Genomic DNA, 16,336 nt, shown 5'->3' on the forward strand with positions numbered 1-16,336 from the left:
TTTCCTTTTGCTGATGATATCACAAATCCTGAGAGACAAAAATATTAGCTTTTTGGCAGTCAGCATTCAAATCTGCAAAGACAACTGCACATCACTGTTCTTGTTCGATCACATGATAACTACTCAAATCACCTCAGCTTCAGTTTGCAGTACAAGCAACTTTGATCAGATTCTGAAGCTATGGAACTAAGTTAATTGCTGCAATGGAATTGACTGAAGTTTGTGCATGAAGACTCATAATGAACATGCTGATCATTGCTTGCATAAAATAAGAGAATTCATGACCAAATAGATGGTGAATGGAGCCTTCTTGCTGAGAAGCATCTCCTTCTCACTTCCAAGTTCTTGTCCTTGGCTTTGTTTTCCTCCTATGAAACAAGATGCCACCACATGCTGATGCTTGCCATGAAACAGTTCATAGATGGTGGATGAAGACATTTTGGCATCAACCTTATCACACATAATTATATAATATCTTAAATGATGTAACTTAATGATCGATTGTAAAGATGATTTGAGCTTTCAAAAGAATGAGCTTTCAAGGAACATGAAAATTGATAGAAATTTTAGCCTTCATGACAGATCATTGTCAAAAAGGTTCATCACATTATACCTTGGATGTCCACAACACTTGAGACAGAGACTATGGACCCTTTTATAATCGAGAAGTAATTAAAAATATATTTGTAAAATAGAAGATGAGTGAGTATAATTAACCAGAGACAAAATCATGGACTATAACATGAACGCACCAATCATTTAACCCAATAAGAAAGAGTACATCTGTGGCGGGTTGCAATACCTTCGAACAAAGTATGGAGCACATCATAAGCTGGTCTTCTTGAGCTGGTCTTCTTGTTTGTTTGACGCAAACAAAGGCATGTGAACTCCATTATTAGATTCTCTAACATAATCTCACACCTGTAATATTAATGTCTGCGAGGAGATTCAACACCTGAGACCAGCCATGGCTTCGGCCTCTCACAGTGGCGTTCATGTCTTCGAGACGCGTCGTTGGAGTAAAGGAGACTGTCACCATAAATTAGCTTCGTAAAGCTGATGTCCATTCACCACTGTAAGTGTTCATCTCCTGTTTTTTACTTACTACTGTAATAACCAGATTTTATTCCCTATTTTTCTAAATTGAAATTTTCTACAAGTTAATATATTTCCTTGCATGAGTAACCTGAAATCAATACCTACGAGAGAGTTAGGAATCAAATAATAAATTTTTTTAATTAATTAATAATTCAAATTATCAAAAGTTATTACCTTTCTTTAAAGGGAGTATAGCATACATATACACACACACACACTCTCTCTCTCTAATCAAGAGACTTCAAGCTCTCTTCATATTGTATTGATGTGGATTTTCCATCTCTCCTTAATATTTTAATTATTGTTTTTGAAATATTTAATTTATGATTTTGTCTGCTCATGAATTTGATTATATGGTGTACAATTTATAGTATTAAATTTTTGTTACTTATCCATGATTTCTTTTTTTTTTTTGGTTGCTAGCACATATTTTTTGATATAAATTTCTTGATATTCATGTCATTTATATTTAAAAATATTTAATTATTGTTTAGAATTTCTAAAACCTATGTTTGCAATTGCATGACTTGAATTTCTATGTTTAAACATTTTAATATTTCTAAAATATTAAATTGACGTGGACTAGAACCTGAGACTCAATTGCCTCACTCAACTCATTGGCCAAACAGCTCCATGCAGTCCAACTAGCTTATGTTTTAAAACGTTCTAATTTTGTGTTTTAGATCTTATCTTTTGATATTTAGATCTGTTCTAATAGATAATTTAACATTTAAAATATATTATTAATTACTGAATAAAAATATGTTAATTCTTACGTTTGCTCTCAATATATTCTGTATTCCATTATAAAAAGGTTTCTCCTTGCTTTATTTTATGAGTAATTTTTTAAAAAAAAAATATTTTTTTTTCTTTTTCTCCGAGAAACACCTGATATTTTTATTTTTCCTATATGTTATCTAATTATATATAAGTATTTTCCTTCCCTGCTTGTCGCTTCTGCTCTAACTTATCGCCTTTGGCTTTTACTCTTATCATGAGCCTATGCGACACCTTGCTTGATCATTATGTTTGTCGCCTTTGTCCCTTCCTCACTTATTGTGTCCATCACATTAATTACCTTTGTTATAAGAAAAAACAAATGAAGGCACATATCCTCTATTTCGTGATACGAAGATAACAAGCATAATAGACAGAGAAGGATGCAATACCTCATGATGGACGTAAGAGACGAAAACGATCGATGTGATTAGTGGGAAAAACATCATATAGAGATAAGACCTTGCAATAGGAGCATGAGTCGAAGGTGACGAGTAAATAAGTAGACGATGAAGATAGGAAAGAAATAGCATTTATAGAATTATAACAAATAGGGATATTATATGAAAAAAAAACATAAGATGCTTTCTTTAAAAAAAGAAGAAGAAGGAAATGTAAAGTTTTTCAAGAAAATCACCCATATTTTGTCGAACAATGACATGTTACATCCCAAAACAGTGTATGATTCAAACGAAGAGTATGGGGTATCACAGCCCATGGGTGGTTCCAACCTGATTCGCTTTCATCTTCAAAACACCATACTTCAATATAGACGTCCTGTATGAATCCACGTGTCTTATGCGCGGGGACTAACCAGTGTGTGGGGAACCAATCCCTGTCGTGTGAATTATTCTTCTCGTCCTCTCCCTCACCACTCTGCGGTTCCAAGTGTTGGGCTGATCGAGGGATTACGGCCCATGGGGTCCTTCCCCAAGACTTCGAAGCCGCTTTGATCTCTAAAACACCACAGCTCTGTAGTCGACCTCCCGAAGACATCCACGTGTTCCATTCCGTGGGCCCGATCACCGTCATAAAGGTCTTTTGTGAACACATCCCTGTCCCGTGGATTCTTCCCCTCGTCCGCTCTCTCATGTGATATAACGTGTTGGGCTGGGTCAGATATTACAGCCCACGAACCGTCCCTGAGAACTTTAGATTCGCTTTGATTCCCCCAACACAGTAGTTAAAGATAAACCTCCATAAGCCATCCACGCGTCCTTCTTTTGTGGGGCCGGACCACGTTCATGTATGCTTATGGGAAATAAAACCCTGTCCCGTGATTTGTCCCCGTCACACCCGCTCTCTTCCCCACCTTCTTCGGTAAACCCTTTCCAAACCGCCTGCCCGAAACCTAATTCTTGCCCTTCCATTGCTCCACCCCCCTATCGCACCCTTCGAATGCCCTAATAAATCTTTCTCCGATTCCCCCCCCTTCCCCTCCTCCTCCTCGTCCTCCTCCTCATTGATCTTTCGTTGGATTTTGGCTGGTACCGGCGCGTCGTCGAACGCGGGGGAGGGACGCGGATCACGCGTTCGATTGACGTCGGTGTTGGATTTGATTGTGCATTTTTTTACTTCGAACTGCGTTGGTATCAAGCTACGTTGATAGGAGAAGCAATCTTTCGACCATTATATAAGCTGACTGCGTTCACTTGCTTCCATACATCGCTCTGTTTCAGAACCCTAATTGGTCTTCGATCGGGAGGCAGGATCCGCAGCATATAAGCTGACTGCGTTCACTTGCTTCCATCCATCTCTCTGTTGCTGAACTCTAATTTGTCTTCGATCGGATCCGCAGCCATGTTCGGTCCCACCAATCGTAAGCTGCTTATTTTCCCTGGTGCATCGATTCGTTTCGCATATTCTCCTTTCCTTGGATTATTGTAGCAGCATTTTGATCGGGTTCTTAAAGATTCCACCTTTTTGTTTAATCCCGAGCTTTGTGAATATTTTTTGATCTCTTGGTGAGTGGCATATGCTGTTACCTTGTCAAGGTTACTTCATTCCGTCGATTTGGTTGTGGAAGCTCGTTCTAGGATCGGTGTCGTTTGACTTGGTGGTAACTTGTTGGTGTTTAAGATGCAGTGGGGTTCACCGGGTTTGTCGTGCAAAATCCGTGATATCTTGCTCTCGATTTCTTCATGTTCTTTTGTTTTCCTGCGTTTGCCGTTCTTTTTCTTTGAATGGTATATTCATTAGGTATTATAAACTTGCTTTTGCATGTACTAGTAAGTTGATGTTCTAGGCCGCAACTCAAAACGCTGCCTTTGCCAGCCCTTCTTATTCTCAAAATCATTCTGATGGCAGGCGTAATATCGCTTTTATGGTTATATCTTATAGTTTTTGGCTTGTATTTTTATTTATTTTTTTTTTTGCGCCGATGAGAAGCATATTTTTTGTTGCTTGTCCTTGAGTTTTGTTATCTCAGTTACAATTTTTATTCTTTGTACTATGAGGCTGTTTATCTTATGTTTTTGTATATATGATTATTTCTTTTCTTCTTCTGAGTGTGGTTAATTGGATGTGCAGCTTTCGGTCAGTCTTCAAGTAGTTCTTTTGGTTCCCAGTCAGTGTTTGGGCAAACAAGCTCTAGTGGCAATAATCCATTTGCCCCAAAACCATTTGGAAGTTCAAATCCTTTTGGTTCTCAGACAGGAGGTTCAGTCTTTGGCAGCACATCTACTGGTGTCTTTGGGCAGCCTTCTACACCTGCCTTTGGTGCTTCATCAGCTCCAGCTTTTGGGAGTTCCATGCCTGCCTTTGGGGCATCATCAACTCCTGCTTTTGGCGGCTCTTCCTCTTCCTTCGGTGGTGAGTATATCTGGGACTAAAATAGTTAGTAAATCGCAGCCAAGTCTTTCACATTGATTATTAACTGTATGATGCACCGGCTCCCTGCTAAATTGTATGTTTCTTGTTAATTGAATTAATCTTACAGACAACTTGAGCAAGTGAGTCTTTTTCTGATATGGTTATTTAGTGTCTATTTGGTTTTGAGTATCCAAAGTATAAAGTAAATTATCATGAGAATAATATTAAAGGAATAGTTTATGCTCCTTGATATTTGGCAGTTTTTATGAGGAATAACAACAACATACTATGATTTCTTGTCTCCTTAGCAAGGAGTAAGTAAGTTTTGTCTTTTGGGAGTTTTGGTAGAGTTTGTCCAGTTCATTTAGCTCGTGACCGGATAGCTTATTCTCATTACTGAATCTCAGAAAGAAGTCTCCTCTGGAAGTCATTACGAAATAAATGCTTATTCAGACGCTTAGCCCTTAATGAACAGGGCCGTTGGAATTATATCTCCCAGTGCTTGTGCAACCAAGATTCATATACCAGCTGTTAGTAGTCTTTCTGTAAATAAATAGCTTCCTTGGAAGGACAAGACATGCTACTTCATTTCTTACTCTTTTATACATATAATTTTTTTTCAAAATAAACTTTTGTTACTTCTTAACTATTCAAGGCAACCTTTGCAGATAAAGGAGTACACTGAGATTTGCCAACATTTGCAATGACCAACATGGTTAGGCAAATAACAAAATTCTACAACATTCAATCTACCCTGTTAATATCTAATGTCTTTTGATGATAGATCTAAGAGACCAGGGAACGCAGGTGTTCCCCTTGACAAAATTTAAGACTTCTGTGCATCCTACTTAAGCCAAATTATAGAATGGTTGAGCTCCTCAACTTTCTCAATTCCTCCAGAATTGCATGACCTTCGGACATACAAGAGCAACTGGCTTTACAAGGGCTGCATCCAATATCTTCATTCATCTTCCTTAAGACAAAGTCTTTTGGCATGTACTTGCAGACACATCATAGGAAACAAATAAGCCATCAGTTTCTACAATATAGCCATTATTTCACATTAATTTTAACAAGAGAACCATCTATCCTCTCTTTTACTTCTTATAAAATGGCATAAAGTACAACGATTTTTTTGCACAATTTTGTGTAGTGTCATGGGGTTGCCTAATCAGAAATTAAAAATCTTAACTCTAATTGTACCCTAGAAAATCAGGATGTATGCAAGGCTCTAAGACAACACCAATTGATGTAATTGGGAGTGCACTATTGTGACAGATGGCTTAGTGAGGAAGGAATGCAATAAATTGTGTCCAGAACAGGGCATTTTTTAGTATGTCTGTGGACCTGACCTAGTCATTATATGCTTTTACCAGTATTTGAAACAACTGCTCTTTTTGTTTAAGAAAAAGGGAAAGTAGAAATAAGTTAAAACTCCACTAATTTGAAATTGGTGTGTTACGTTTGCTAATCTTAGAATACATTGATTATTTTGGAGTTTCCCTGCCTCGAGCTACACCTATTACCATTGAAATATGTGTTTTCATTGCATAGCTAATATGTCATTGATATGATGATTTGATCTGTATATGATAATGCAACCCATATGCTAAGTTGCTAATTGTAAGGAATCCTGTTAGCCTTTGACTCATTAAACAAAATAGGTTTATGTGAGTAAGCTGTAATCTATATGATGTCATTACAATCCTTGTAGCTGTTTCCATTTGAGATTGTTCCTAGGATCCTAAGAATTATAGACACGTCAATTTGGTGGGCGTATCCGTGTCGCACGTGTCAGACATGGATACGTCACCAACACGGTTGGACACGTCTTTATTTTTATTTTTGGACACAAGCACCGCCCCTGTGGCCTTCCTTACCTCTCCCGCGGCCTTCCTCATGTGCCACATGAGCGTGGCACTCGCGTGGCCCTCATATGAGGGCCATTAGCTTCGGGGAGGCACATTGACGACGTTGTTGTGGCTCTGCCTAGTGTCCCAAGCCCACCTGCGTCTAGTTGAAGCCATCGTTGCTCGCCCTCAGGGCCTCGACAACCTCTCGTTTCACCCACGAAGCCTTCTTCCTCATCCGTGAAGCCTTCTCATGGGTGAAGCCTTCTACCTCACCTTCTAGTGCTCGACCCACACTTCCTCATCGGCGAACAGTATCGCATGGTACGATGCTGACCATGACCCATCCTTCACAGTTCACCAGCCTTCTACTTTCCCAGATTTCGCATTTCTGTAGGTCAGATTTCTCTTGCACCACAAGTTACAATGCTGACCCAAACCATGGTGGGATGCATGGTGGCACGTTTCCCCTCACTTTGTATTGCAGTTAAATAATTAGGATACTCTAGAGAAAAAAACTAAATTATTGATCAATTCTAAACTAAGATCTTAATTAGTTAATAATTTCTTGATTTATTTTTGAACTAAACTTTTAACTGAAGGAACCTGTATTAATATGTTTTAATTAATAATTTCTCTTAATTGATTATAGAATCATACTACAGTAGTTGTTAGTAATAGAAAAAAAATATGTTATCTAAAGCTGATTATACAATTACACTTCCTTTACTTCTTATTAACTGCATAATAAGTTTTTATTATACCTATGATTAATTTCAAGCAGAAATGTAATGTCTAGAGGTTTATCAAGAACTAACATATAGCAGTAGGCAATTCATGTAAAATTAATCATATATCCAAGCTAACAGATTACTACCAAATATGTTTTTACATCTTAAAATGAGCATTAGATAAAGTTAGCATGGGAAATTTTTAACTGTGGGGTTCTAAGAAATCTCCATATACGGATCCGAATTGCAACAAAAATATCAACTGCATCTTTAAACCCTGACAGGAGACGTCTGGATCTAAAATTTCAAATAGTTGCAAACATTAAGATTTTATTTGTTCACATTGCTGAGTTTATATAATTTATGTACAAATATTATAAAACCCATGTTAATCGAATATTATATATATTAAAAGATACATGTGTCCTCGATGTGTCCGTGTCCTAATTTTTTTAAAAATAGCATGTCGTCGTGTCCGTGTCATGTCGTGTTTGTGTGTCCATGCTGCTTAGCTATGATATAGCTTATTGTTAGCAATTAGTGTGCTGCCCATCATATGAGGACCTGTTCGTCTTAATTCTTTGGAAGCAATCAATACACTGCTTGGAGACACCTGGTGTTGTAACATCTCATGAAAATTCTTCACTATATAAAAATGAGAACTTTTGTTGGTTTGGAGTTTTATCATGTAGTGGAGCCTTCTTTTGTGGAAGACTCTTTGATGGCAACATCTGGTAGGAGGACTCTAGATCTCTTCATGTATCTGCTTTGGTAATGATGAGCTTATATGTAAGTATGTTATAGTTGGTTTGGACTTCATGTTGCAGGTTCTGTTAAATTTGTATTCTATACTGGATATTTGCATTGGTAATGATGCTTGTTTGTAAATACATAGCTTGTAGTAGGGGGTTAAATTTTTAAGTCTTGGCAAATTTTTACTCTTATACTGGATTCTTATACTTTCTTACCAGGCTATAATATTGTTGTATCAATATTGTCAAATATTTATGAGAGATTTCACTGCTATGAGTTGAACCCTAAAAAACATTATAGTTTAATTTTTGGCTTCTCTATGGTAGTTATTTGTATTATATTGTTTTCTATTGTCATTTTGTTGTTGGAAATGCCACCTTATGCTGAAATGATTATGTTGTTTGTAGGTTCTTCCTTGTTTGGTCAGAAGCCGGCCTTTGGAAGCTTTGGTTCATCTCCTAGCCAATCAAGTCCTTTTGGTAGTACATTTCAGCAAACACAGCCAGCATTTGGGAACAGCCTTTTTGGTTCCACATCACCATTTGGTGCATCCAGTCAACCTGCATTTGGTGCCACTACGACCCCCACTTTTGGATCTGCTAGCACCCCTTCTTTTGGTGCTACAACTACCCCAACTTTTGGTGCCACAAGCACACCCGCATTTGGTTCTACTGCAACCCCAGCATTTGGGTCAACATCGACATCACCGTTTGGTACTACGGGAGGTTCTTTTGGGGTCTCAAGTTCTCCAGCATTTGGTTCAACAGTGACACCATCTTTTGGGGCTCCGACTGCCCCTACATTTGGGTCCTCAAGCACTCCTGCATTTGGGGCATCTACTGCTCCCACATTTGGCTCTCCAACAGTTTCTGGTTTTGGTGCATCAAGTACTCCTTCATTTGGTTTTGGCTCCACCCCTTCCTTTGGACAGTCAGCATCTGCATTTGGTAGCACACCTTTTGGAGCATCACCATCTCCTTTTGGTGCTCAGAGTTCCCCATTTGGTAAGTTACTTTTTTTCCATTTACCCAGAAGCCCTCTGTTCCTTGAGAGCGGGAAACCTGAAAAGCATTGTTTGTATTGTCGGTTTGAAATTCACATATGTAAACTTGCTTTATAGTTGGCTATCTTTGGATGTTGAACGAAAGAATGCTCATTTTTCATGTCCTTTTTTTCTTGTTTTCCCCTATATTACCCTTTTATTTATGCTCTTATCATTATTCTCTGGGCTTTTTGTTCACCTACATGTATATTGATGTTTTGCAGGTGCTCAAGCAACAACACCAACATTTGGTAGCCCGGGATTTGGACAATCAACTTTTGGGGGTCAACCTGGAGGGACAAGAGCAGCAGCATTTAGCCCAACGCCTGAGGTTGATGGTGGCACTGGTAGTCAGCCTGCTGGCAAGATGGAGTCAATATCTGCCATGCCTGCATATAAAGATAGGAGTCATGAGGAACTAAGATGGGAGGATTATCAACGTGGTGATAAAGGTAAGAACAAACCTTTAAGTACTGTTGTGGGGCTTTTCTCGGGGTATACATACTTTTTCAGGGCATATAACAAGGCATCTTCATTATGGCATGTAGATAAATCCCCTTCTTATTTTGTGAGGCAAAAATTGTTTAGTCTTCCCTTGGCTTTTCTTTCTCAAGAGATTTTGGCTTCATGTATTAGTATATTTCTGATTGCTGGTTGTATGTTCTAAAGCATGCTTCACACTAGATGTGTTCTTATTTTTTATAATCCTCAAATGGTATATTTTATGCCAATTTTCAGTATATTTTTCGTCCTATATCTTCTTCACCTAATAATGACCTGGTTAATGTGATTTCTAGGTGGTCCAAATCCTTCGGGGCAGCCTGCAGGTGCCATCAATTTTTCGGCTTCATCTCAAACCAGCCCCTTTGGTTCTGCAGGCACATTTGGTCAATCTTCCACAAACCCTTTCTCCTCCACCACGCCTTCAAATCCTTTTGCACTTAAACCTCCCAGTTTTGGTTCATCTGGATTTGGTTCTACCTCTAGTTCAATTTTCAGCTCACCATTCACCACATCCTCATCGAGCCCCTTTGGTTCAACTTCCTCTACCAGTCCAATGTTTGGTGCTCCTACTGGTTCGACATTTGGTTCAAGTTTGTCATCCATGGCTTTTGGTGGGACAACATCATCATCTGCTTTCGGTTCTACGCCTTCAATATTTGGTTCTTCAATGGCGGGGCCAACTTCAACTTTTGGGACCGGTTTGGGCTTTGGCAACACTCAATCTTCTGGGTTATTCCAGTCCTCTGCTGCACCCTTTGGGCAGGCGTCATCCTTGTTTGGGCAGCCAAATACTGGATTTCAACAAGCTATGTCTACTTTCGGATCAAATCAATTTGCCAGTCAGTCCACTGGTTTTGGGGGAAGTCTGTTCAGTAGTTCAACGCCATCAGTCTTTCCTTCAAGCACTCCAGTCGGATTTGGGCAAACAGCTGTAAGTATACTCATAAGAATAAATATTGGGATATTTACACCATTCATATGATAGTTTTTGACATCTGGCTGGCTTGCATTATTTTGGAGTTAAGTTCTTGCTTGTCTTTTGCAGCCTTCAGTGCAGACACCCTTTCAACTGGCACCAGTAGCCCAGACATCAAGTACATTTTCTTTTCCAAATGTAGGCCAGGCACAACCAGGTACATTTAAGGGATTTGCCTTGTCTTTTTGCTTGCTAGTTGTTCTTGTTCTGTTTTTACAACTTCTTTTTTGTTCTTCAACTCTTCAGCCTCTTCTGGTGGCTTTGGTAGCATTTCAAACATCTTCAGTCAAGGCACCTTCACACAGAAGTATGTTATTGTGCTTTTTCTTTATTCCTTGTGCATTTTGTTTTTCTTTTTGTACAGTGTAGTTATGAGCATCTTGGTTCTTTATTTGATAGTAGATTGTAAAATTTAAGTAATATAGCAGGTTAACATACTCTAGTAAAAAGATACTATTAGCTGATTTAGAACATTTTATATATTATTTCAATCGAGAGAGCCTTGGTTACTTTGTAGCTCATCCTTGTCTTGTTGCAATAGCACAGGGTCTTTAGTTGTTTTGTAAGTAGGGCAGACCGACAATCTATATGGAAATTTTTTTAGTTTTTAATTTTAAGAAGGCTAGCATGTAATGCTTTACAAGAATACTTTTCTTTTCCTGACTCATTTCTTCATGTTTTCTTTTTTGTTTTTAATTGTCCTCTCCTATATGTCCATGAAACAGTGCTGCTAGTCAATCCAATATGGTCATGCAACCAGCTCCTGTGACAAATCCTTTTGGAACACTTCCAGCAATGCCTCAGATGTCAATTGGTCGGATGGGCTCTGCCCCTTCAATTCAGTATGGAATTTCTAGCATGCCTGTAAGTCTAGCTTTTTTCAACACAACAAATATATGTAAGGAGTGTGTGGGTCTATCTTGTCATTCAACCTAGATGTGATTTTCCCATTTAATTGTACTATTATCAACTATCATGCTTTGTGAATCAAATTTGTGACCTTTGCTGGGAACAGGTTGCTGACAAGCCTACTTTATTAAGGGCTTCCTCAATGCTAGTTCCAAGACATTTATCTCAGAGAAGGATCAAACTACCTCCAAGGAAATATTCCGCAAAAAATGATGGCCCAAGGGTGAGAAATCATTGTTGGGAGAGCGTACAGCTATAATAATTTGATTACAACTTTATTAGACGCAAGCTGCAGATATTCCTTCTTTTAATAAATCATTTTTTTTTCTGAGGATCAATATCTTTCTACTTTCAGGTGGCTTTTTTTGCTGATGATGAAACACAATCAACACCAAAGGCAGATGCATATTTTGTCCCCAGAGAAAATCCTAGGGCACTGATCATTCGTCCAATTGAGCAATGGCCTCCACGAAGTAATATGGAAAAGGAAAATATCATGAAAAATGGATCGATCCCAGCTGCCGAAAATGGTAATGTTCCTGTCCAACTTAAAATGATTTGAACATTTGAGTTATTGTTAAATATCGTTGAAGAGTCTTGTTTGAATGCGTAGCTTGTCTATATGCTCTATCTTATCATGAAAGGAGATTGCATGATGCAGCTAGTTCCATTTGTTGCAGTTAAGTTGTTATATAACCCTTTATAGAGGGACAAAAAACAGAGGGTGAGCTTCAGTATGGCATTGTCGAAATGCCAAGACGAAGTGACCGCTTGGGCTGCTTCCTAATGACAAATAGCTATTTTTAGTATAGAAGAGCTGAATGTTGTAAATTTGCTGCCATTTGTCTTATCACTTGTAAATTATGCAAAAGCATAAACCAGTTTATCACTGTATATATGCTTAGATTTAACCTATTTTGCTTTTATAACTTAAAAGATGATCAATGAAATGGGAAGAATAATTTAGAAATGAAGCCAACTAATCAACAAATTTGAGTGTAAAAGAATCTAAGATTAGGTGTTCACATTTAAGAATCCTTTTTATGCAAGCCAACAGGTCGCTAAATGAACAATATCAATCTATGGCATCCTTGGTGCTTGGGGTGCCTGTTACAACCTTGATTGGTGTAAGGTCTCTGTTCTTTGAGATTTCCTTAAACACCTTATGCTTATTGCTGGGTCACCACTCAGCAAGATGTCCTATGTTTATGGCTAGACATTAGAAAGAAGGTTGTTTACATATATGCTTGAAAGGGACTGATCTACAGAAAAAGACCTTGGTAATGGAGTTAAATCTGGAAAGTAGAAAGAAATTTGAGAGTGATTATAGGTTTTTTCAGATAAATTTTGGCTCGGAATCAAAAGATTATACATAAGCAAGTTATAGGATGAAAAGTGGAAGTCTAGAGCAGAAGAAACAAGAAAAGCAAGGGCCACATTTGTTAATCAATCAATGATTCATTTGTCCTACGAACCCTGCAATCATAATAGGTGCAAATATAGCAAAATTTCGAATTTGGCAGTTTTTGACCAAGAAGCCAGCATGCTTTTGAAGAGCAAAACCATAGCAATTACATTGTCTTAGCATCAGATGAATCTGCTTTTGTCAGTTCTATCCACTTGAAATGTTTCCAAAGATTGCGAAATTTTGGGATGGCACAAGAGCCAGAAATGTGCCACCTCAAACAATTGGAGTAGCTTGTGTTACTTCTCCTATGAGATGTAGGTGGAATTAGTTGGATCTGAACTTTTCCTTGTTTTATTGGTAATATTGGCCTTTACAATGCAGAATCATGATGTTAATGTGGTAGGGCATTATTTTGTGCAAGATGCTGACTATAGGTATACGCCAAGATTTTTTTTTTCCTGTGGTGGAGAGGTAAAATTGTTGTCCTTCCAACGGAAGGCAGCATTGCTATTATATTCCAAATTATACACCCAATATTATATGACACTTATTTCAAGGTTTCTAAGTAAACAATCAGTGCAGGTCCCGTAGGTCCATCATTGAGAACCCATTGAATCTGGAGATCCATCACTATATTGGAATTGGCCAAGAACTGACCTTGACCTGGTTGCACATGTTTGTAATTTGGTTGTTGGTCAATCCTTGTTGACTCCTGGCAGTCACAGTTAATCCTAGATAGTCTTGATCGGTTCTTGTGATCTTGAGAACCATAGGCTGATTACCCAAATACTGTGGGGCTGTCCATTGATGAAGATAATTATCTCTTTTTTTATCTTGTACACAGTATCCATGCAAAAGCTCTTATTTCCTCTATTTTAGCTGTTTGAATATATTTTCTTAAGTATATGATTTTGTTCCAGAATTTGTTGGTTTACAAGTTAATCTAGCAATGATTTATTTTTTTTTCACACAAGAAAAAGGTTGATTTGACTTATAGACCTTTTTAAGTTCTTGTAGCATTTACATGATACGGTAACATTTCATACTTCAGCATTATTCCAAAATTATATTCAATGGCAACTTTCCTTCTTAACAAGAATGGGACACCATATAAGATGTAGCTTTTTAGTGTTTAGAACTTCATAGTATTTTGATATGGGATACTTCACTTAGTGGAAAAATGCTAACGGTGACATCATGATTGGTGAATACTGGAAACACATTTATGATACCATACTGCTGTTTGAAGGGGGCATGCAAGAACCATGTAATCATGACATGCTAATGCTGATCTGAGGAACAGATCTTATTTTGGATTTCTTGTTGTTGAACCATGGTAATCATGACATGCTAATGCTGATCCGAGGAACAGATCTTATTTTGGATTTCTTGTTGTTTATTGTGTTGGATAATGTCATCTACTTTGCCATTTAATCTACTTTTATTCTGTTGGATATCTTAGGAAGACAATGATACAGAGATATTTAATCTACTTTCTCTTGGAACTTCCTAGTCTCAATATGATGTCATATTTAGAGGTGTACTATGTAAAATTTGTCTCATTGAAAACCAATTATTTCTTATCATGGATCTTTCTTATCTCTGTCAAGTTATTCTTTAGATAGATAGTCTTGCACATTAAAAGTGTTCATTAATATTACCTTGCTGAATGCATGCTCACTTATGATGATTTAGCTTAGATTCTTATGTCAGTTTGGTTGTTAGCGTACTCTATTTGTTCTCCGACCTTTTTCTTTTACTGTGATACTCTCCAGGTAAAGTATCAGGAGAGCCATCTGCTCCGGCTTTCAAGGAGACGTATGCAGGTGATAATGATGGTAAGTTTATTTCACCAGTTTTTCTTTTGAAAATCTTTTACGTTGAAATTCTTTCTTTACAAGCAGAGAATGCACTTTTTGTTACTAGTTTAAAATCAGTTTTCAGATGTTCGATGTGGATTTGTTAAAAGGGTGAAAATTTAGTGCTAAACATTATCGTTCTAGATGTAGTACAAACATGTTTGTTAGACTCTTTAGGAGAAGAAAACATGGAAGGTTCATGTATGATTTGATTTGTCTTGTCTTGCATTGTCCCTCTTAACTCCTTGGTCTGTTGGGAAGCTAATTAATCTCGCACCCAGAGATGTTAGTTTGGGTGAATATTCAGGACCTATTGGGCATACTTTCAGTTGTAAGAGCCCAAGTAATTGTTCTGTAAAATTATCAGGCTAGCAGATTGAACAGATCACAGCCATTTATTAGTAAGATTTCTTCAACCAATAGAACATTCTTCCCATCATTTATGTTACTGTTCTGGAAATGATGCAGAGTATGCTACTGAGAATGGCCATACAAGGGAGCATACTGGCACGACCGTCTCAGCCTCCAAGTCTTTGCAGAAGGAAAATGGTAATGGTGATGATCAGATGCAGAAGGTAACCGATTCTTCTTATGTGAAAATATCGGGACACAGGGCTGGCAAGGCTGCAATCGTGTACGAGCATGGTGCAGACATCGAGGCGCTAATGCCAAAGCTCCGCCAAGATGATTACTATACCGAACCACGTATCCAGGAACTCGCTGCAAAAGAGCGCGCTGAGCCAGGCTTCTGCCGCCATGTCAAGGATTTTGTGGTTGGTAGGCATGGCTATGGCAGCATCAAGTTTTACGGAGAAACTGATGTGAGGGGGCTTGACCTAGAGTCGATCGTCCAGTTCAACCACCGCGAAGTGATTGTTTACAGCGATGACAGCAAGAAGCCCCCAGTTGGGCAGGGTCTCAACAAGCCTGCTGAGGTTACGCTTCTCAACATCAAGTGTATGAACAAGAAGACAGGGCAGCAGTACACGGAGGGGCCCAACGTCGAGAAGTACAAGGAGATGCTGACACTGAAAGGTGAGGAGCAGGGGGCTGAGTTCCTGTCCTTTGATCCCGTCAAGGGAGAGTGGAAGTTCAAGGTCAAGCACTTCAGCTGTTATGAGTTCTTTCTAGAGACGGATTGTTCGTAAGGCTACTTACTGGCTGGGAAGGTGGCGATTCATATACCATGATCAGACATCTTCTTCCTCTAGTTTCTTCAAACTCCCCTCCCTGTAGTTTCTTTAGTCTTGTGTTTTAACCCTTGTCAGTTGTAATTGTTACAGCATCATCCTGTTCTCTGTTGGAAGTACAGATTGTGCCAATATGTGATGCCTTTTTGTTTTTAAAACCTTGTTCCTCCTTTCTTTTTTTCTCATGATTCTTTTGAAGAGATGCTTAAGACTCGTGTAGTTGTTGTTTTGGGTCTCTTCCTCTAATGTTCGTGCCAACTTGAAAACTTTGTATGGATAAACATTTTGTATTTGTTGAAGATTAATCCCAACTTCTATGCATCAAAGAAGTACATTGGCTTTATTGAGTTTCCTATTATATATAATGTGATAAAATTATGCCGGTCGATCCCAAGTCTGCAAGTGATATGTATCACTTCTATGCATCA

The 16,336-nt window shown here is 38.3% G+C and overlaps 1 protein-coding gene across 3 annotated transcripts; it reads left to right on the forward strand.

Moving 5' to 3' along the window:
• Window positions 1–3,237: 3,237 nt before the first annotated feature.
• Window positions 3,238–16,066, forward strand: LOC135596769 (nuclear pore complex protein NUP98A-like). 3 transcript variants are annotated; one of them, XM_065088899.1, is made up of 13 exons: window positions 3,239–3,417; window positions 3,555–3,694; window positions 4,405–4,686; window positions 8,428–9,024; window positions 9,287–9,514; window positions 9,860–10,497; window positions 10,612–10,699; window positions 10,789–10,849; window positions 11,268–11,406; window positions 11,558–11,674; window positions 11,807–11,981; window positions 14,635–14,697; window positions 15,187–16,066. In XM_065088899.1, exons 2-13 carry the CDS (start codon window positions 3,676–3,678, stop codon window positions 15,864–15,866), a joined length of 3,087 nt encoding a protein of 1,028 aa, XP_064944971.1. In that variant the 5' UTR covers window positions 3,239–3,417; window positions 3,555–3,675; the 3' UTR covers window positions 15,867–16,066. The 3 variants fall into 3 exon arrangements, with proteins under 3 accessions (XP_064944976.1, XP_064944971.1, XP_064944967.1); XM_065088904.1 differs by having other exon boundaries at window positions 3,238–3,694; window positions 14,635–14,685; XM_065088895.1 differs by having other exon boundaries at window positions 3,239–3,694.
• Window positions 16,067–16,336: the final 270 nt, after the last annotated feature.

Source organism: Musa acuminata, chromosome BXJ1-2 (assembly GCF_036884655.1).
Source record: "Musa acuminata AAA Group cultivar baxijiao chromosome BXJ1-2, Cavendish_Baxijiao_AAA, whole genome shotgun sequence".
Lineage (NCBI taxonomy): Eukaryota > Viridiplantae > Streptophyta > Magnoliopsida > Zingiberales > Musaceae > Musa > Musa acuminata.